The 22,754-nt window shown below is 42.1% G+C and overlaps 1 protein-coding gene across 10 annotated transcripts in view; it reads left to right on the top strand.

Moving 5' to 3' along the window:
• The window catches only part of CYRIA (CYFIP related Rac1 interactor A), a 98,483-nt gene extending 80,481 nt beyond the window's left edge, over window positions 1-18,002 (top strand). For 5 of the 10 annotated variants that reach the window (XM_036881693.2, XM_036881694.2, XM_057497439.1 and 2 more), the window contains 9 exons: window positions 3,087-3,263; window positions 4,450-4,555; window positions 6,346-6,482; window positions 6,923-7,000; window positions 7,182-7,298; window positions 7,389-7,468; window positions 8,848-8,974; window positions 13,078-13,148; window positions 15,140-18,002. In XM_036881693.2, the coding sequence (XP_036737588.2) occupies window positions 3,087-3,263; window positions 4,450-4,555; window positions 6,346-6,482; window positions 6,923-7,000; window positions 7,182-7,298; window positions 7,389-7,468; window positions 8,848-8,974; window positions 13,078-13,148; window positions 15,140-15,203 (957 nt within the window). In that variant the 3' untranslated portion in view covers window positions 15,204-18,002. The remainder of the gene's footprint in view (window positions 1-3,086; window positions 3,264-4,449; window positions 4,556-6,345; window positions 6,483-6,922; window positions 7,001-7,181; window positions 7,299-7,388; window positions 7,469-8,847; window positions 8,975-13,077; window positions 13,149-15,139) is intronic. The other 5 variants (XM_036881696.2, XM_057497436.1, XM_036881695.2 and 2 more) reach the window with 2 other exon arrangements.
• Window positions 18,003-22,754: the final 4,752 nt, after the last annotated feature.

Below are 22,754 nucleotides of genomic sequence, written 5' to 3' on the forward strand. Positions count from 1 at the left end.
GACACCGCTTGTGATTTGAGTCCCCTGAGAATCTCGCAAGGCTGTGACCCAGAAGGCACGGACTGTGCCGAAGCACCCAGGGCCTAATCATGAGCTGGAAAAAGAGGTGACTTCGCTTCCATGACAGGGGAAGGAGGAAGAAACAGGCCAGCCAACAAAACTAACACATCGTGGAGGAAAATGAGCCGACACATTTCTAAGTTGGGATGAGAGAGGGAATGATGGGTTGGATTTCTCCCACCCAGCCCACCCCCACTAACCAGGGCCCTGGGGGAAATATTTCTAATAGGGCAGTAGGACATCTCCCAGAAGAGACGTTTTCCCCGCGGGGAGGCTGGGACTGAGGGTCCTGTCTCACAGTCACTGCAGAACCAGGAGAGGGCCGCTGTAGGGCAGAAGGTGGTCACCACTGCCCCCCGTGTCACTGCCCCTGGGAGAGGGAGAGGTGACACCACCACCCCCACTTTAATCCTCCAACTCTCCATGGTCACGTAAATGTCTGTGTTGATTTGTGTGCAAAAGTGGTCACTTCTCCTGGGATGGAGAGAGAAGCTTGCCTATCGCTACGCTGTACCACTTTTAGGCCACTCAATCGGAAACCATCTTATTTCTGAAGCTCTGAAGAACGGCCTCTATTTTTAAAAACTGGCTTTGAAATCGTTCTCCTTTTGTGTTTGCATAATCATCAAAAGAATGTTGTGTTTTGTTTTGTTTTGTTTTGTTTTTCCGGCCCTTCTCTTCTGGCCACTTAGCTTTCCTTCTGTTTTGTCTACAACTTATCAAGTGGTGACTTGCTAAGATGGGGCCATGTGACAGCCAAGATTAGAAGGGCTCCCCTTCTGTCTCAACTGCCTTCTTCAGCACGGACTAGTTGCAACGATATTCAAGTAGGCTTAGCCCTCAGCGTCGGGATCACAGAGTCTTTTTCTTTTCCTCCTTTGCAAACATACCTCTCTCTAGGAAGTCGTCTTTGTTTGGCATTCTATACATTCACTGAAAGGGAAAAGGATTTGAGTTAATTAGTCTTTGATTTTTATTTGTTTCCTAGGATCTTTGCCTTGTGGTTTGTCATTATGTTCTCTGCCCTGATTTTCTTCTTCTCCAGAAACTGCCCTGGAATTCTGTTCCCCTGCAATGCTTTCCTCAGCTACAGGCTTCCTAGCTTGTGGGTTGTTTAGGTTTCTGTTTAAGACACCCATATCACTTCAAGAAACGTCTGGAACAGCAGGGAAAGATAAAATATAAAGTAACTAATAGTGTGAATAGCACTGAACTTGAGGAAACATCCCAGTATGGGAAAGAGTGGAAGGGCAGAAAAAGATGGAGGAGGAGGAACACGTTTCTTTGTCCCCTTCTGCTTGCCAGGCTAGACTCTGCACTGTAACCTGAGCAGGTCTTTCCTCCTGCAGACCAGCCGTGATCCCACCGGCTGCCGGCCCTTCTCATGCTCTTTGTGGATGCACCTCTGTCGGACTGCCACCTAGCCAGCTCGAGTCCCATCCCTTGGATTAAGTGGTCTCTACTTCTCCCAGACCACATTTCAGCTTTCCTTTCTCTGAACCTTGGTGTGCATGTGCTTTAGGCCCTCCTTATGCCTTAGTTCAAATCCATCTTATTCCTAGAAGGTATAGTGTGCAAAGTTTCTGGACAACCTATGAAAGCCTGTGATTGTTTTTTCTAAAGAGAATACCCATACACTGATGAATTGCACTGTTCATTTCCCAGGAAACTCTAATTTCTTAGGTCTTAGCAGGACCTGATAAGTAAAATTGTTTAAAAATCCCATGGGCTTCACTTCTCAAGGGTCTGGCCTTAGATCTGGCAGGCCCAGGAGGCGGGGAGTGAAGCAGATACAGCTGTACCTGGCCCAGCCCTTGCTCCGAAGGCCCACTCAGCATGGACAGTGCCTTGACTGACACCACCTCTGTTGTGAGTTCTGTCTTTTCTACCCTCTGAGTAACACCAGGAAATCATTACCTCTTGCAGAATCAGCATTTTGTGCTCCCACCAAGACTAGTCAAAACCAGAATTTGATGTGGTGGGTCTTAGGCCAGGCGTCAGTCTGTCCTGCCCTTTCATTAGTGAGGTCTGCTCAGGGAATTCAGTGCCTTACGACTTGGATTTTTGAACATGGATTTTTAGAAGATGGTCTCTATCCCCTTTCTCCAGTAGGACTACCTTTGTTTCAGATGGAGATTAGCCCGGGAAGTAGCCTATTTCATAGGTATTATGAGATAAATATAGCCCAGACTTTACCACCATCCAGCTTCCACCCTCAGCCCCCACAAAATACTCCTGGGTTCAAGAACATATATCAGTTACAGAAATGTAATCAGGTGGGAATTCAGGGCTCAGAGGATGCTTCTGTGACTGTTTCAAGATGTTATTCATTCATGTAAACTTGACAATGTGTGTTTTGTGGGTGACATTCAGGGTCAAGACTAAAAAGACGAACAGTAGAGGTGTCTTTAAAATAAACTCCCTGCACTTCTTGAGTTCACGCCCAATGAGAAGTCTTACCGCTTTCTACACATTATTGTGTTCTGGAAAGATACATCTCTGCCATGGCTCTGAATGATTATCTAATATTTTCAGTTTATTTGCCATACAGAAATTATATTTGCTATACAGAAATTATAAATTATAACTACAGAAATTATAAGATGTTTTTTTTTCCATCTATACTCAGATTTGCAGATTTCCAATCATGACAGAAATATTCAATAGCTTCTGTTAAAAACGGACCCCCTAAAGACCATTTGTATTCCTTCTGCCACCCAGGGAACCACTTGGCACATGCAGGTGCACAAAAAAATGTGTTCTGCACAAATCAATAAAGGAATGCCTGCAATGATCTTGACACGCTTGGTTTAATGTGTGCAGGAAGATTGGTGACTATAGTGGACTGAGTAGCAGGCAGAAGCTGTGTTCGTTTTCCCTTCCCAGCAGCTTGTTATGTTAAAGAGTAAACAGCAAAGCTGCGAGAATCAAATAGGATTGTCTAGCAGGTAAAACTGAGCATCAGTCCTCTTCCCAAGTCGTCTGTAAACATGAACGCTCTGCCTTCCGGTCTCTCTTCTTCTTAGATGCCCAGCCCACAGAAGGAGAGAGGGAAATATGGAACCAGATCAGCGCTGTCCTCCAGGACTCTGAGAGCATCCTCACAGACCTGCAGGCGTACAAGGGCGCGGGGCCTGAGATCCGAGATGTACGCCAGTGATCCGCCTGAGCTGACAGCACCCTTGGAGGAGAGGGGACCCCGTGTGTGTGCACGCACACACACATACACACAGAGCAAGATTAATAGCTCTAGTATTTCTTAATGTACTAGGAAGAAAAGGAGGGTAACAAGTCCTTAAAAAAATGTATAACTGGCTCCCTTTATTTTAGTACATTGATCTGAGCACACAGTATTGTAGACCATATAAAATATTAGCCATTATCTTCTCAGACATACATCTGATATCACAGGACTCATACTGAAACAATAATGTGTTAGTATATGACTTCATTTATATGGAGCGTACATAGAAAGTCTATGAACAGTTGAAATATGCGTCGTGAGGTCTGGGTTTACATGAACTTTCCAACATTTTGTTGTTATTTTGGCAGGTTCCACCAGTATCACAAACAATAGCCATAAACTATGAAGCTTTAAGTAGCCTCCAGATCTGTCGTCTTTAAGTAGCGTGCAGATCTGCAGTGCCTTATGAGATTAAAGAAATAAATACATGAAAAACAAAACAACCAAAAAAAAAGAGAGAATTGTCATTGTGGCTTTGAGACTTCACAATGCCTTAAAGAAAAGAAGCCTCACACTCTTTTAATTGGAAATAATTAGTGTTGTGGAATTATCAACAAACGTGTGCACACACACATTGCTATGCATATGCCCTATTGCAGTTGCCACCATCCTTCGGAAAATAACACTGCTAATTTAACCCTCAAGCTGCTAAAATACAGACAAAACAGCATTTCTAAGAAAGTGACAGCCTTAAGATGTTTTTCTACTTAGGGGTCACTAGAAATTCAGGTAATCTAGGTAGTATCACAGAATTGGCAAGAATGTAATACGTATTATAGAGAAAGGAAAATATCTATCAAATCTGCAATTCATAAGAGCATTAGCTCTACTTTAGAAGAATTAAGTGGTGATGGAGGAGGGCTGAATTGCTTCCAATTTAGACTTGTACTTTTTTGTTTGCATTTAAGAGAAGAGAAACAAGATGACATGGGATCTAATTGTAGAACTATTTGCATTATGTTCAAGTGTTAATTGAGCATCTTGGAAGACATCTGATAAACTGATGTCAACTTAAGAAGTACTCATTAGCAAAGGACATCAGGAATTGCATTTTTTTTAACTAAAGTCTTTTTTCAATCTTAAGGCATTTTGATGTGGAGCTTATTCCTTCTTCTTAAACAGATAATTCTATCATGTTTTTGTAGGCAATCCAAAATCCCAATGACATTCAGCTTCAAGAAAAAGCTTGGAATGCAGTGTGTCCTCTGGTCGTGAGGCTAAAGAGATTTTATGAATTTTCCATAAGGCTAGGTGAGTCTGTATTTATAGTTTTCCTCATCCCACATGTGAAGTTCTGGGATGGTGATTGAGAAAGTGGCAGGAAGAGCTCGGTGTGTTGGAAAATGCCCCGTATCCATCTGCCATATCTTATGAGAGGCCACTCATGGACAAAGCTCCTGTCATCTTCATTCCTTTCAATCCACCTGAAGGCTTTTCCCCTGCAGTCACTGGCACATTTAAGCTGTCTCTACTGGTGGGTATCCTTTTGGTATAGTTCTCATCAAAATCCAATAATTAACAGTCTTACTATGTTCTGATCATATTTCTAAATGATAGAGAAGTTGGAAAGTACAGGTTACCTGCTAACCCAAAAAGAATTGGTTGGCTGGAGTCATGTGATAAATTCAATACAGTACAATACAAGAAAAATAAGCAATGTTCTGCCCTCAGCCTTTAAAGAAAACCTGTGCACGTACTGGATGGCTTTGCAGAAGCAAGAGTAAAGTTAAGTCTGGTTGACAATAGGCTCAATGTGAGCCCCCAAAAGTAAAGCTCTCTGAGGTTTCACTAGTTAATATATCCAGAATGGACAAAGGGGCAGTCATGTTTCACTCTACGTTTGCCATAAATGAATGTCACATTTTAAGAGTTAAACAGAAATTGAGATATTTGGGGGGAATAATGACCGTGATGTTGGGAGAACTTGAAGCCGAGACCCAGAGAGAATCACTGATGAACTGGAGCAATTTCCCAAGAAGGCAGAAGACTCTCAGGTAGAAGAGGGATCAACTTCTCTCTCTGTTTCCTCAGAGCATATGTCTAGACCCAAAGAACTGAAATCCTAATGAGCCAAGTTTCATCTCAACAGAAGGAAAAAGACCCACCTGTCCAACTAGGCCAACACAGAACTGGCTGCCTCAGGAGGCAGTGCATTGCCCATAGATTGGAAAAGGCTTGCAGTGCCCTCGTAAAGATGCTGTGAAAGATGTTTAAGGCCTATAGAACAGGTGCCAGAAAACTTTTCTGTAAAGAGCAGGAAATAAATATTTTAGACTTGTGGGCCACCTATATTTGTTGCAACTACTCAACTCTGCCATGGTAGCTCATTAGTAGCCATAATCAATGCACAAAGGAATGAAAATAAAGTACGACTGTGTTTTAGTAAAACTTCATTTGGAAAAATTGATGGTGGACCGTAGTTTGCCAACCCCTGCTGTGGGGCACTGGTTCAATGACTTGGTGCTGTTAGAAATACATCAAAGGGGAAATTAGGAGGATGGTTGAGAAATAGACATATGGGAGTAAGGAGACTGTTTCAAGGACAACACTGGAGGTAACTATGGCAGTAGACTTGAAGAAAAATATCCCTGGGATTAGGTTAGAGAGAAGATGCAGAGAAAAGGTAGAATGGGACCAGAAGCCTTTCCCTGCAAAGCAGGTTGTCTAACCTATGTATTCAGGGTCACCTCATCTCTTCCTGGGTCATGAATGGCTTTCTCATGCATATGATTCAAAAACATGCATGTGTTTTTTTTAACAGTTAGGAACTGAGACTACTGGACATGTGTAAATTTGGCTAAGCTTTGAGACATTTACAGAACTGTGTGGTCCTCTGCAGTGGGGACAGTGTGCTTGAACACAAGGGGCTTCTTGTCTTCCTCCTCCACACACATCACTTGCACACAGCTTTAGGGGAAGAACATGGAGAGGAAAGACCCAACTAGGTAATCTCCGAGGATGTCAAGTGGGCCTAAGAATTGTACTTTTTGAAGGATCTCTATGGGCCACCTCAAATATCTATTTGTTACTTTGATTTTCAGAGAAAGCTCTTCAGAGTTTATTAGAATCTCTGACCTGTCCACCCTACACACCAACCCAACACCTGGAGCGGGAACAAGCCCTGGCAAAGGAATTTGCAGAAATTCTACATTTTACCCTTCGATTCGATGAACTGAAGGTTAGACCACATAGTTTGACAATTTAACAAACTTGTGCTGAGTACCTAATGCTGTGGGTGGGGGGAGAAAGGGATGAGTAAGATGTAACAGAGACATGTAACAAGGGAAGAATTTGCATTCCTGTGGTCAAAGTGATTTAGGATGGTGGTTTGTACAAAGAAATTCAAAATCTGCCAAATGAAATAAGAGAAAGCCTTTTCTAGTATCTGTTCCTCATTGAGAACAAATATACTTCCCCTGAAATCTAGCCTATAGAAAACTAGAGCATATTTTAAAAGAATGTGGCTCTGAGTACTTATTTTTAACCAGAAGTTGCTTTGGCTCTTGTGTCACAAAGAGAAGTCCTGGTGTATTTACAAAACCTGGTGTCTGGGGTCCTCATGCATACCCCCCGTCTGATGCTGAAAGAGGACACTCTTTCCTTTCTTCCAAATTTCAGATGAGGAACCCAGCTATTCAGAATGACTTCAGCTACTACAGAAGGACGATAAGTCGCAATCGTATCAACAACATGCATGTGAGTGCCTGCATCTCCTAGGCCTGTGCACCCATTCTCCATGTCTGTTTTGATTTCTGCATCAGGCAGGACACAAAGAGAAGACAGAACCCTTGTTTGTAATTACATTTCCAGAAGACACTGTTTTAGGGTCTTTGATCATCTCTTTATCAATTGCACATTGTCTTTTTATTTTCATTAGCTAGACATTGAGAATGAAGTCAACAATGAGATGGCCAATCGAATGTCCCTCTTCTATGCAGAAGCCACACCAATGCTGAAAACCCTTAGCAATGCCACCATGCACTTTGTCTCTGAAGTAAGTGAAGTTAAGTAATGAGGTGCTTTTTTCTTCATTACAAGTAAAAGCTGCTAGTGGGACTAATACACATTTGTGTCTCCCATTTAGAACAAAACCCTGCCCATAGAGAACACCACAGACTGCCTCAGTACAATGACAAGTGTTTGCAAAGTCATGCTGGAAACTCCGTAAGTGAAACCAGACAGGCTATTTGTGGGCAGAACTCACCAAGACAGGGCCAGTTAATATGATGGTGATGGCATCTAACCTTTGGGTCAGCACGCTAACATTTGCATGTGTATTATGGGAACTAATTTCATGAAGACCTCTGTGTGATAGATGTACTTGCCCCCATTTTAGAGCTGAAGAAGTTGAGGTCCAGATGGGTTCACTGACTTCCCAAACCTTGCATAATTTGTCTGATGGCAGAACCAAGACTCAAATCACATATGCTGCAGAAGATGTGGCAGGGCCAGATGGAGGATTGGGTTAAATGATTGGGTATTGTTATAAATATATTAGAAAGAAGATTTAGAACCAAGAGCAGAAGTGGTAAGACTGTTGCCAGAGTGGTAATGGACATGTCTCCCTCTCCTCTCTCTAAGCAGTTTCTTTGTATTTAAACTAGTTGCTAGCTTTGAAAACTGGCTGAGGTTGTTTGTGAAGGACAAGGCAGCATGGTAATGAGGAAATCCACACTCAATAGTCAAGGTTCCGCTTATGTCTTATGCCCCTTCTGTGCCCACAGACAAGTGGTCTGACCTGTCTGGGCTGTGTTTTCCTCATCCGATGGAGTTCCCACATGCCATCTATGTTGCTGAGTGTTTGGGTGGGCCAAAGGTGTCAAAAATGGGATGTTCTGTTCAACTATAAGACTGTGCTCATTTCAAATATTTTACTTATACTGAAGTTGAGATTTATTCCAAGACAGAAATAGTAATCATGTTCACTGTGGGGCCAATTCATAATGCAGTAGATGTTTAAAAAGCCTCTAGAATTGGCCTGAATTATGTGAGGCATCAGGGACCCTGTCAAGGTAAGTGAACAAAATCCAAACTCCACAAATTCTCTCAGCCCGGTGAGTGGTCCATAATTCCTCTCAGGTGTTTTCGCCAAGCCAATTCAATCAGCAGTCTGTGTCTTAACAAAGGAAGTTACTCTGACTGGAGACAGGATAGCTGCTGTGTAGCAATGAGCCTGATTCTTTTTCTCTGTAATGAAACCATTATTTTCTATAATCTTGGACAGCCAGAGGGACCTGCTATAAAATATTCAAGATTGATGGGCGGAGGGGTGATGTATGTGATGAGCTGGCCGGCTGAAGGGCAGAAGAGAACAGAATTTACTGCCCTCTGATTTACCTTATTTTCACACTGCATTGCTGGTTGGATAGGTTCAAGGAGAATTATCATCATGGGTTTCCTCAGAGCATATTAACCTGGTTGCTGCAGGTCTGAGATTGTTCTCAAGAGAGGATCTGAGGAGTCTCTAGTAGCCAGCTGTGGAGCCAGGAAGGAACATCCTCTGGCAAGGAAGTAACAGCCCCACCATTTCTTCTCTCTTCCAGGGAGTACAGGAGTAGGTTTACAAGCGAAGAAACACTGATGTTCTGCATGAGGGTGATGGTGGGGGTCATCATCCTTTATGACCACGTCCACCCTGTGGGAGCTTTCTGCAAGACGTCCAAGATCGATGTAAGCATAACTGTGAAACGTGCTTTCTGATTAAGAGCTTGTAAATGTTGCCCAACAGACCTCACTTCTCCCGCACTCCTCCACCCCCACTGAGAGAGATCTCTGCAAGATGCAAGCCGCACCCTGGCAGGCCTCCTTGTAGCAACAAGTCCAGTCTTTGTCATGTGCTTCCAAAAAATCATACTTCAGAAGCATAGGAGGCACATGGAGATACTGGATGACAAGCACCCCAGTCAAATTTCAAACATTCCAACTTCCTCTCCTACCGTCCTCGCTGGTTGCTCTACCCAGTTTTCAATCCTGTCCTTGTCATTGGAATATGCTTGAGCCCTTTCTCTGCCCAGAGTGCCCCCCTCTCTTCTCTGATGGACACATTCCTTCATGACACTCCTCAGATGTCACCTCATCTAGGAGCACATCTCCTGCACCCCGCCTGGGTCAGAACCTCCCTTCTCCTCCAGCCCCCAGAGCACTTACATTTTGGATTTTCTGACTCCCTCACAGATTCCAAGTTTATCTGCAAGGGCAGAGACCATGGTCTATAAACCTAATGTCTACTTTAGTGCTTAGCATTGTATCTGACACAGGGCATGGCACTCAACAGGTGTCCTGTAGAGTTTTTTGCTGGATGAATGAATGTAACTGGAAAACACTTGATTTTAGCGTGCAGGTGATTTCTGTTGATTGTGGCACAAAGTACATCTCCCCTGATGCCATCATATGCCTGCAGCATCAACCCAGTAGCATATCCCAGGTATTAATTTAAAGCCTTTTAAGTGCAGAATAGGACCTGTTGGTGCTCACTTATTCTGGCCCGGCTAAGTTTAAATGGTACTCTACTCTCATTCATCTGCACAGAACAGCATCTTTGACACTCTACCACTATGCAGACAGGAAGTCTGCCTGCCCAGAGAGATATGTCTGTAGAATATAAGGAAATTTATCAATTAAAAGTTCAACTCAGATTACTCATTTTGAGCTTCTGGCTTCCTAGCACAGCTAGTCATGGTTCTTCATAGAGTCTTCATTAGTTTAATGTAATTATTTCTGTTTACCAAGGAAATAAATATTTAGTATGAAAAATATTTGGAAGCTACAGGAAATCAAAATACAGAATTTATATGTATCTATAGTAATCTTACCACAGACAGATGACCACTGTTAATATGGCAGAACCTGTATGTTCCTTCTTTTTATATAAATACTTGTGTGTGTGTGTGTATTTGCACTTAATAAATTAACATCCTTCTATATTTGCTATTTTGAAATATATTTAATTTGCATAACGGGATATTATGGAGATTTTTTTCATACTGATAAATATTTTTCCTGTATTCACTGTGAAGCTTTAACATTTGTATTCTGCAGATTGAGTATAAATAACTCTATTAATGACTTCATGAACATCATTTGAAAGTGGATTGAGTTTATTACCTGGTAATCACAGGATATTCTTATTTACCTTAGCCATTTGGGAACTTGTCATAGAGTCAACAATTAAAAACACCCTGGGTACAATTATGTCTTGTAGACCAGACCTTTAAAAAGCTTGTCCTTGCTTGTGATTTACTGAGTCTTTCTTTTGAGGCTGTAAATATTATATAATGCTGCCTCTTACCACACATAGTCTTGATGAAGTCCATTTGTTCATATGGCTCTCACTAAGAAAGGGTTGTTCATATTGAAGTTTGCATGTGTCTCTAAGAAAGTTTCGAGTTTACCAAATACAACACATATTCAAGATGGGCCATTGTCTTTGATGACATAAAGTGTCTCCTTCAGATATCTGTCTGTTTCTAAGCCAGAAATTATATTCACTGGGTTTTTTAATCCTTGGGGTATAGACATCAACTGTGAAAAAAAAAATTTACTTGTGAGGCCCTGAGGTTGGTGCTATTATATGCACTTACAAAGAACATTCCCTGGAGGGCAAAACAGCTTTGCAGTGAGCCCTAGAGCCCAAGGAGGGAGCACCCATTCTGCTTAAAGGAGAGGCAGAGGGTGATGCTTGAGGTGGACCCTGGAGAAGGGTAGGATCTTCCCAAATGGAAGCAGGGAAGGCAGGGTACTCCCAGAATAGGGAATCATCAGAGCAAAGGCCCAGTAGTCCAGAGGGTGGGGGTTATTTAGAGAATACACACTATTCTTGGGTGCCAGGAAAGGCAGGCTAGAGAGAGATGGTGTTTTCAACGGATTTCCTTAGAATCTTATGGAATGACCTAATAAGGAATCACTCCTTAATCTAAGTCCCCAGCCCAAACCTCACCCAGAATGCCAAGCTCCATCTGCTCTGGAACCTGAAACTTGGCTGGCCCCAAATCAAAGGCAATCCTTTCCCCACAAACCTATTCCTCGTCCTGGGTTCCTTTTGCAGGCATTTCACCATCCTCCAACCCAATCTCTAACCTAGACACCTGGAATTGTACCTTGGAACCTACAAATTGTCTTCCTCTCTCTTCTTCAGCCCTGTGTCATATCCACCACCAAGTCCTGTGGACCAGACCTCAGATTAGTCCTCCGTGCACACTGCTGCCCTTACACTTCAACCCCTCAGGCATTTCCCTGGCCCTCCTGTATCCAGTCTTGCATCCTTCTGACCCTTTTCCATATTAACCATATTGCTGGATAGTTTAACACCTATCAGAGGTGTTTCGTACAGGTAAAGGCCCCCAATTCTCTAACATGCTATTAAACTCACACTAAATCTGGCCCTGACTACATCTTGTTATTTATACTCAAGGTTTTAATCAGCCTGAAATAGAACTAGAAATTCCCAGAGAGTACCCACTGTCTTCCCACCCCTCTTCTAATCTGTGATCTCATTGCTCCTTAGGCATGTTTTATAGGAACAGTTATCACACAATGATAATGAGCCATTTGTGTGTCTTCTCCCACCAGACCATGAGCTCCGCTGGGAGAGGGGCCAAATTCCTGCGTCCCTGGGCTGGATCCCATCCTTGGAAGTGAACAGGCCCAGTGCACACACTCAGTGTGTTTGTGGCCTCTCCCCATCTTGCACCCGTGGCAGACACCTCTGACTGACCATGACATTCTTTCCTGATGACCTTATACATGACCCCCAAATGATTCTCAACTCTGTACTTCTGGCTGTCTCAGCATCAATTTGTCAGGTTCTATCAGGCCTTAGGTTAAAACTTCCTACCTACCAGAAGTATACCCCCAGAAAACATTTGCAAGTCATTCATTGTAAAAGAGGCCCTTGGGTCGCCCAGATCTAGTGCAGGACATGAGCATCTGAGTTTTAAATGAGTGATTGTAGTCTTTGCAAAAAGATTCCACCTTTGTCATAGAAAAGTCCAGGATGTTCATAATATAATGCTATATAAATTTCGTTTTGTGCACTTCCCAAAATTATGAGTAAATTATATTCCAAGGGCACAAAAACCTAAGAAACTTGCCTAGGTTCATGCAGGTACTAAACAACAAGCATGGATGAAACCCAGGCATTGTACCTCCTGTGGATCACATTTTTGACTTCTGTCCTTTAGCAATCCTCGCCTGCTAGTGAGGGAGACAGGTTAATGAGGGTACTGAAGTCTCCAAGGTCCTCTGATAAATGCCAGCTTCATCTTGGTAACACGAAGAGGTTGTGGTTACATCTGCCCGGTGAAGGTGATGAGGTCCTGTGTTGGTGATCTTCAGCTGAGTCCTAGGAAAAAATCATCAAGAGTTTACCAGTCAAAGAGCTGGCAAGGAGGGAGAAGGAAAAGCACTGTGGGCAGAGGGATGGCATAAATCCATCAGGTTGGTACTCCATTCCATCATTGACAACTGAGCACTTACTGGGAGGAAAGCCCTCCCCGTGGCTCTGGAGTGCGAGACAAGGTCACAGTCTCAAGTCTTTGTCCCCAGATGCCAGCCATAGGAAATGTTCAATGGCAATATATTGTAAAAAGTGACACAACCTTCTAAAAGCCCTCAGAGGAGCAACTCACCAGCTGGAAAGAGTAAGGAGATCTGTGGGTCATTTCTGTGTTCGATTGCTCTCCGCAGAAGAATGGGATATTTTTATGGACATCTGTGGGCAGGTATTAACAGATACGGGCAGGATATTAACAAAATGGCATGCTTTCTCCTCCTAGATGAAAGGCTGCATAAAGGTTTTGAAGGAGCAGGCCCCCGACAGCGTGGAGGGGCTGCTGAATGCCCTCAGGTGAGCCTCTGCCCTATGATTACAAATTTAGATGCTGTGAGCCCCAGGCTTACCCTCTCCCATATCTTAACACATTTCATCTTCCCAGCAACCCATTGAGGTCAACACCATTTTTATCACACCCTTTTTACAGACGGAACAAAGGAGGTTGAGAGAAATCAAGTAAGTTGCCAAAAGGCACACTGCAGATGGCGGGGCTAGACCCTAAACCGGGGTCTGTGTGGCCCCACAGGTCACGGCTAACCCCAGGCCACACTGCTTTGTGGTTAGTAGGGACTCGTCAGAAGCAGCAGCTTCCCGATCTCACTTCCTCCACCAGTGGTCCCCAAATCTGGCTGCACATGAGAACGGTGCGGGTAGTTTTTGAAAACATTCCAACCCAGATGAATGAGAATCTCTGGGGTGGGGGCTCAGGCGCCCATTTTTCATTTGTTCTAAAGCTCCCTGGGTGAACCACATGTACAGCTGCCAGAACTGAGAGCCCTGCTCCGCCGAGCCCGGAGGCCTAGGCACTCAGCAGCCGGGGTTCATTACATCTCCTCACAGCTAGCAATGCCAAGTATCCTCCTTTCAGGATCCGTGTGCTTAGTCCACTTCCGGGGAGGGGATTCTTGCTTTGTCAGTGGAGACACATCTACAGGAATCTGTTGAGTCATACTACTGTGTAAATCCTTCCAATACCAGATTGTCATCTGGAAGTTTTATGGTTCCTTCTGTCTCATTCATCTTTGATTTCTCCCCAGTTCTATTCAATGTTGGGCATGTAGTAAGTGTTCAATAACTGTAAGTGGAATGGATCAATAATCTGCTACCTGTGTACAACACTTAAGTTTTACACTCATTTCCCAAGTGCGGTGTCTCATTTAATCATCACAATTTGGAGAAGTAAGGCTGCCCTAGTAATCCCATTTAATAAATTAAGAAACTGAGACACACATGAAATGAATAAACTAGACACTGAGATTGATGCTGTTTCGTGGAGCTTCTAGTCATCATTCTTCAGAACAGATGTAGCATTAATGTAAGAGCCTTCCAGATTTTGTGGTTTTCTCCACTGGTGCCCATTTCACAGCAGGCTAGCTTTCCATACACAGTCAAGAGACTTTAGCTTCTGAATTTTTTGAATTTGTCAGCTTCATTCAATCAAGCAAGACTTCACTGAGGGCAGGGCACTGTGCCAGGCCATGAGTCCCGTGTAAGTGATGGTATTTGTGGTTTCTGCAGACATTGTGATGAAGTGAAAGAGCACAGGCTTTGAGGCACCCAGACCTGGGTCCAAACCAGAAGTCACAAATTGTTCACAAATTACACATGGCCTGACTTGTGATCTGGGTTATTGAACCTTGCTGAATCTATTTTCTCATCTGTGAAATGGAGGCAATAAATCTCCTGCAAAGAGTTAGTGTGAGTGAAGTGAAAACTTACGTAGAGTGCTTGGGACATGGTGGAGGTTCGATTACATGTCAATTTCCCTTTCCTTCCTTTTCATAAATGATTTCTTTATCAGTTAATGTGCGATTGCATTCTACTTGTTTTCCTGCATTTGTGCCCCCTGGTGGTGGCAATGAGCAGAAGCGTTAACTGGGAAAGTGGAAACCCATGAACGTTTAAGTTTGTGGCTGATGCTGCTGAGCCAATCCTCCGAAGGGGTAAGCTGGGTGGTCAAGGTTCTGCACTCAAACTTGTGAGCTCTACCTTCCTGGAAACTGAGGTTGTTTATATCTCCTCTTTTTAATTATTTGATTGGAAAGAAGACCTACTTTTGAACAACCATAATACAAAATTCCTTTGGAAGGAAGAATTGAATATTAAATGTGTCTGAGAAAACTCTGGGCATGGAAGTGTGGCTCTTTGTCTAAAGAATCGAGCCTGCATGTGGTTTATAAATGTCAGTTGTGCCTCTCAAGGTAAAGATGGGCTGGTGAGTCATTACTGAAGCTTTTGAGCAGCACCGTTTGCACGCTGACTGCCATCATTTTCTCCCCATCTAGGTTCACTACAAAGCACTTGAATGATGAATCAACTTCTAAACAGATTCGAGCGATGCTTCAGTAGAGCTCTGCTCAAAGAAGAGGATCTATGTACTGACCTCAGAAGATGTATATGTTTACATAATTTAATACAGATTGATGTTAATACTTGTGTATTTACATAACCATTTCCTTCTTGTCACTGAAATACACGGACCTTGATTTGTATCCTGACTGACTCAACCCAGCAGAGCATAAATTGACTTGAGAGCCTTACCTTTGATGTCTAAAACAAAATCCCCTTCTCCAGAGGCAAAACTGGGAGACTTTTATCTTTGCTACTGGAGTCCTTTAACAACATCTGTAACAATCAGAAATTCTTAATAGTTTGTGGGAGTAGTTTAATTCTAGATGCGTAATCTCTCTGGGAAGTATAGTTATAGAAACAGAGAGTATTTGATTTCCTGTGTCAGCTCAGCTACAAAAGATACAACTGTTATCCTGACAGAGAGACAGAGGAATCTGAGAAAAGAAAAAGGCACATGAAGAAACAAACCCAAGTGTTTCCAATTCAGCACATCCCCTCCCTATCCTCAGGCTGCAAGCCACACGTGCAACTTTCCTGTTTGCATGTATTTTGTTTATCTGCCTATTCCCTTTCTGTTTGGATTTATATCCAACATTCCCTTTAGATTCTGTAAGAGGATAATCATCTGTTTTGATTCTTAGTGGGAGAGAAGCAAAAATATGTAGGTACGCTGTATAGCTGAGCTGATGAAGGTGCTCTCTCCCAAGCTGCGGACAGGTTGGGAGCAAGGTCACCCAGGCAACAGGACAGTCATCTCTCTGCTTCACCCTTTCTGTCTGCAGAGACAGGGAGGTGGAACTTTGACTTTGAAATTGTGGGTAAGTTTGCTGACACTCCAGTTGTCTTCAGAGTGCTGGGCACACAGACCCTCCTAAAAGGAGCCCTGTGCCCTGTGGACCATTCATGTGGCAACAGAGGTCTTGGGTACTTCATCAATTACCAGACCACTGGGGAAATTTGGAGGAGAAAATGTGCATTTTCCCATCATATTTAAAAGGCAGCTCCTCCCTGCCCCCACTGCTAGCTTGTTGCAATGTGTAAAGCTCTGGTCTAAGTACCTGGATTTAGTCCTAGCCAGGTTGATTCACAGCATGATCTTGGGAAATTCACATAAGCTGTCTGTGTCTTACTTTCCTCACCTATAAAATGGACAACTAAAACAGACAATCTCCAAGAGCCCTACAAGGCTATGAGCCAATAAAATGACTGACTCTCACATGCTTCTTTTGTAAGTAGAGCCCAGTCAGCGTCAGGCCATCTATCTTGATGATTAGCAATATGACAAGGCCTAGAGTCATTCTGTCTGCAGTTCAGAGTTTAACATGGAATCTTGGAAATCTTCCATTCTGTCCGCCAGTGGAAAAATGAGACAGAGGGTGAAAAGTCAGAGAGGACCAGTCCGTCCTATGTAGGACTAGAATCCAGGCTGCCTCACTCCCAACTCTATGTTCTTTCCTATTTCACCACGTAGCCTATGCACATCTATGGGATGAGACTGGACATCTTAAAATAAGCCGTCTGTCTGGCCTATATTATTTCTTGACTGTTGTGATAAAGAAAGAGTTGCCCAGTGAATGATAAGTTGGATCTGAGTATGTCACGGTTTCATTCACCATATCCCAAGGAATGAGTTTCAGACACCATTGCTTTCCAGACTTCAGTGCCCAGCTGGCATTCCCTTGAGCCCTCCAGGAATAGGGGAAACCTACCTTTGTTTTGTTTTATTTTTAACAAAGAAATCCAGTCAAGGAGCAGAATGCATTCCCCTCAGTGTAGCCAAATGCCAGTCAAGAAAGAGGAAAGGCCCTTTTTCTCAGAGCTTTTCAAGCTGACCAAAGTACAGCTGCTTGGACGGGGGTTCTCTCATCAGAACAGAAATTCTGGGTGGCCTTCAAGACCTTTTCAAATCTAGAGATTCTAAAACCCTAGCTAGAGGAAGCCAGAAAATGTCCTGATAATGGGTGAACAAATTCAATTAACTATTCAGCTTAAGAAATGTTCTTCTATTTGGCAGCCACATATTATCCTTGGACAGCAACACTGTCAAGAGTAGAAATATAGAGTGCTCAATGTTTATTGTCAGTGAGTCCATTTTCCCTTTTGATCAGGTGAGGAGATCAAGTCATTAAAGAGGACAGGGCATGCAGAGTAAATAGTTGAGCACATTTATAATTTTTAATTAGAGTTTCTATCAAATGGGACCAAACTAAATGGGGGTGGGGGGCTGCTGGCCTGCTCCAATTTAGCCAGGCCTCCTTGTTTCAAAACCAAGATTCACGTACAGGGATTCTTAAATGCCCAGGACCTGAGCTGTTGTCTCTAATTATCACGAGGACAGGTTAACTGGATGTCTGTGATCACTAACAGGTGATGGGCCTTTGGTCCATTCCAGAGCTATTGTGGGAGACAAATTCTTTTAACAGACTGTCCTCTAGGCATCAGGGGTCCTTGAACAATCATGTTTTTTTTATTGTTGTTCTGCATGCACACGTCCAAAATCTGTGGGTGGTTTAGGGGAAGGACTAGAGACAGTATCCATTTCAATGTTAACTATATTTCATAGTTGATGGTTCATAGTTTCAAATAAAGTGTTTTCCATTACTCAGATATTTATTTTTGGGCAAGCAACAAAGTGAAAATTACATTTCTCAGATGCACTGCTACTTTGGCATTATAACTTTATTCTCAGAAGCCTTTTTCATATGCCACTGAGAATTACTAGTGAAAAGCAAGTGGCAATGAATGTTTTGAACTGTGGTAGTCCATTAGGATTGAAGTATTAATAACAACCAGAAAGCAAGTCTTGGACACTATCGTTTAACTATTAGTTATTATCATGCTTCATCAGCAGTTGCTCCTAGTCATCATCATTATGTCAGATACTAATGGTAAACTGAGGTTTTTATCATCACCATTAAGTAAAAATAATGTCATGTTTCCTGGAAAAAAAATGAAGCATACTTGATCTTGGAATCCAATTGCACAGAAGAATTCAGAGACTTCTCATCCAACCTTATATCCAAAATGCTACACTTTTCTTCTTGATGTTAATAGGAAACACTGGAGTTTCCTCTTAACTCCACCTTGGAACCCATTTCCCCACTTCATCGATAAAGGCTGTTGCACACCCAAAGCTGTTTTAAAGTTGTCATATGTTGTATGCTGAAGTCATCGTAATTTTTTCTGCCTGCTTTGCCTCTTTTTGTACAGAAGTTCTGAGTGTGAAATGAAAATTAAAGTTTGGTACATATATTTAAAAAATACACCTCTATTTTATATGCTGTTCAAAGTTGAGTGGGTGCTAAGCACATGATCACAGACATTGCTCAACACCTGTTCTGGGGACCAGGAATCACTCCATCTGTCTTTCACCTCTCTGAGCCTCAGTTTCTTCATGTATAACATGAAATACCCAAAATTTACTGTTCTTGGAATCAGCTTTATCTTATTCATTTCCGCAAAACCCTTCATTATTTTTAAAAATAAGGCACAAAATAGAGATATGACTGATATCTAGAGATGCATGGAATCTCGGTGTCTAAGGATGCTAAGGAACCCTAATAAAAGCTCTTGCAATCTATCTTTTGAGTTCAGTAGCACTTTGTGGATTCAGCCAAACTAGCAAATAACCTATTCCTTGTAAGTACATTTTTCAGGCAACTTAGGCTTCAAAGCAATTCTTAAACAATTGAACATTGAAATTGTTCTAGAGTATCACTTTTAATCCCTACACCTTTTAGGGTGATCACCATATAATTACATGCTATCAATGGGACAGAGTCCCCACAAGAGACCTTCCATGATGCCCTGTACAGAAGACAAGGCACAATAATTTGGACTATTTGGGATTCAAAGGGACAGGAATGGGAAATTTTCTGTAATGGATACATAGATGAATTGTAAGAGGATAAAAGCTGGGAGGAAAGTGAAGGAAGGGGCATTAAAGAGAAACAGAGAGATGAAGTGTGTACCCCTAATTAAATGAGAGTTGAGAGTCTAAAGACATGAAAAAATGATGAGTAGAATATATGTGTGGTTCTTGAGGGAATGCAGTTAGTGAGGAATACCCTCCAGACCAGCCAGAAAGTTGGTTGTCAGTCAGGGTTCTCTTGGACTAATGGAGAAGAGGAGTTCACTGGTCACATTCATGAAACATGAATATTTTCAATCTGTACTCACACTTCATGCTTTGGGCTGTCAATGAGTAGATAGAATTTCTATGTGTTTGCAAGCTCTGTGCTACATTTGGTCATCACAACTTAACTGATTGATTAAATTATACTAAAAAATGTTGATTTAAGCAATTCATATCATAATGTGCAATAATCTATCCAGTGATGAAATCCTGGTCTCTACTAGTAAAAAAAAAAAAATTAAAAACTGCTGATCATACATGGTTCCTCTCACGCATGAGTCAAGAGAGGTCTTGACCATTTTATCTGCTTCAACTCAAAAGTCAAACTCCACAGAAGGAAGCTTTTCTGTCCTGGTCACATCAAGTTCCTGGTATTATATTTGTACTACTATAACTCTTCCCTTGCCTGTTTTCTTACACAAAAGTCTAGAAATCCTGTAAGTGTCGGATATGGATAATCTGAAAATACCTTCCACAAAATGCCTTTACCAAAATACTCCCTTGAAATTGTGATAAGTAGAATTTGAGGTAAGTCTAAGAATTAAGTTTAGAGTCTTTTAGAAGGAAAATTCTTATAAACTCACCTAACAAAGTCCTTTATGAAATCTTACAGTTTTCCCTTATCAAAGTGCCCATTTCTAGATTACTTCTTTCTGCTTGCACTTACTGTTCATTTTGAAATTGTCCTTGTTTGCATTCCTACAGGCTTTGTTTCGTCAGGAGCTATATTTCATTAGTCATTTCTATGCCCCCCAAGAGCTAAAGTCTTCAAAGTTGTGAGTTAAGGACCAGTAGTTTAAAAGTTTCCTTACACCTTGAAGAAGCATGTCACTAGGAAATATCAAAAGTATGAGCTATGACATTATTTTCTTCCAAATGTAACTATATTTGAAAGTATTTTTCTTCCTTCTGTATGACAGAAATGATGCGATCATTGTGGGCGGAAGTATAAAGGTGGTAGTGTTATTCATGAACATAGGTAGGGAGAATACAAGGATAGGGAGCTCTAGGCTGAAACACGTGAGTATGTACTACCTCCAAAATGTGCCGTGGGCATTTCCACTCCCATGATATTATCATCAATACACACCCTGTTCCTCACTGGCATCAAGGCCCAGATTCTACTCCACCTCCTCCATGAAGCTTTCCCTAATTCTCCCAGTCCATGCTAATCCTCTCTCTTCTTGGTCCCTAATGTATTTAATTTATTTGATACTAAATATAGGCCACTGCACAGTACTTTAAATTCTGTGCTTGTTTTTCCATGAAGCTTTAAGTTCCTGGGGGAAGAGAATGTGTCCCTTAGAGGGCCAAGCATAATATACAGGCTGGTGGCCAATGATAGCAGCTTGCAAAGAGGAAACATCCGGGTCCTGAAACCTGAATGCACTGAAATAAAACCCTGAGAATTAATTTTAATTTCCACAGCTCATGACCCTCCACACTAACAAATTATCTGTTCCCTTGGCTGGTTAATTTTGTTCCTGGAGGAAATATTTACCTACCAGTCAGGATCTTTTTAACCTCTGTGGACACAGCTTGCCGCTAGCTGTTGATCGGCCAGGAGTCCAGCTGAGAAATCAGGCAATCAGGCTGTTGTCTTGATCAAAAGTCAGAGTCAACTAGTACTGGCAAGGATTGCCAGTCAGATGACATCTTGCTTGGTCCAAGACAAGGGTGCTACTTCTCCAGAGAGCTGATCTTCAGGCAGAAGCAGAGGGGCAACAGAAACCGTTTCCAGTAACTAGACTAATAGATTCAGCACCTTGGATAGCAATCTGGGAGCATTACCCTTAGAGTGCACAGCCATTTGTCCTGTAATCTATAAACCCTATTATTTGGTTCGACTTTGTCGCTAGAACTTTGGTTATCAAAGATAATATATTAATTCTAAAAATAAAGTTGCTAGGTAGATAGAAAAGCATTTTTCTTTGTCCTGCCTTCTCACATAAGATGGGCAGAGAGTACTTATGGAAAAGCCCACATATCATCTAGGTTTTCATATTCAAAATATTTATAAATTCAAACCAAACTCATAGGAATGACTGATCCTTCTTCTTTAGCCCCACTTCTCCAGTTGGTCATTAAGTTCTAACAAATATCCTTTCTAAAGAGCTCTCAACTTCTCCCCAAGCCATTTTTGCGTTATTTCCTCCAAGCTACATCATCACTTCCTTATTAGATCACTAACCCTTTACCTCCCTCCTGTAATCTATTCTTGACATAATCAACACTCATTTTTCTGTGACATATGTCTGACCATGTCTGTACCATACTATTGCCATTAGCAAGTTTCCTGAAATATGTTTTTGGAGAAGTTAATTGGTGTTCCATGAAAAATACATTTTTTCAGTATTCAAGTACTTATGAGACAAAGTTAAACAGAATTTTTTTTACTCATTCTTTTTACTTCAAGAATTCTTATTCATTGTAAATCTCCACAGGAGAGTGGAGGATAGGATATGTAGCATTTCTCACATGTGTTTGTCTATAGAACTCATATTTCACAGAACATCTGTAATTTCTCATGGACATTAGCATTCTGAAGAAACACTGCTAAGTCAAACCCAGTATCTTGAGATGCCATGTCTTTCTGAGATAAACTGGGCTTAATATTTCCATCTCACTCATCTTCTATTGAAGATACATCTCGTTTTTTCTACTATGTAACAGTCTTGCAGGCAATGCCTGTATTAATTTCTCTCTCTCTTCACATCACCTACTTGAATGCCTGGCACTGAGTGTGTGCTCAGGGCATGTTTAAATGAATTCCCTCATCTCACCCAAGTCTGAAGCCCAGACATGCCACCAATCAAAACAGGGTGACCTTGTGCACCTTGCATAAATGCAGCTCTGCCTGATGGTCTCCCTCTGGGTGGGATTTCACTCTGCTGCCAACTCTGGACCAGGACCACTATGTATGGTTTGAAATATGTACCATGGCAATAGAGGATGTACTCTGGTTCTTGCTCTACTCCTAGGCCAGAAGCCATTGTATCACTGTCACTCCCACAACTGAATTTTGTTCTCCTTAGCTCTGTAGCTCTCAGCTATATAAATCTGCCCAGGATGTATGCTAGAAAGTTTCAATAGGAACATTTTCCTGAGACTTTAAAAGCTAAAGCAATTCTTAGATACAGGTTACTATTCAATGGCACATTGGAGCAAGAGAAAAATGAGACCTAGACACAGCTGTTTCTTACTAATCTCCTTGGAACTACTCAAATCTGAGGACAAGGATGGTGGAGACAAAAGTGAGCAGCCTGAACTGCTGAAAACAGCACAGCAAAGCTCTCACAGAGCTGGAACTGACCCATCCCCATGGACTGATGTATCATAGGGTCCCCGTCCCAAGCAGTCATGATTGTATGGACACAGAGATGCAATGAACAGGTGGCATAGTGTTTGAAAGT

The sequence above is a fragment of the Manis pentadactyla genome, chromosome 2 (genome assembly GCF_030020395.1).
Source record: "Manis pentadactyla isolate mManPen7 chromosome 2, mManPen7.hap1, whole genome shotgun sequence".
NCBI lineage: Eukaryota > Metazoa > Chordata > Mammalia > Pholidota > Manidae > Manis > Manis pentadactyla.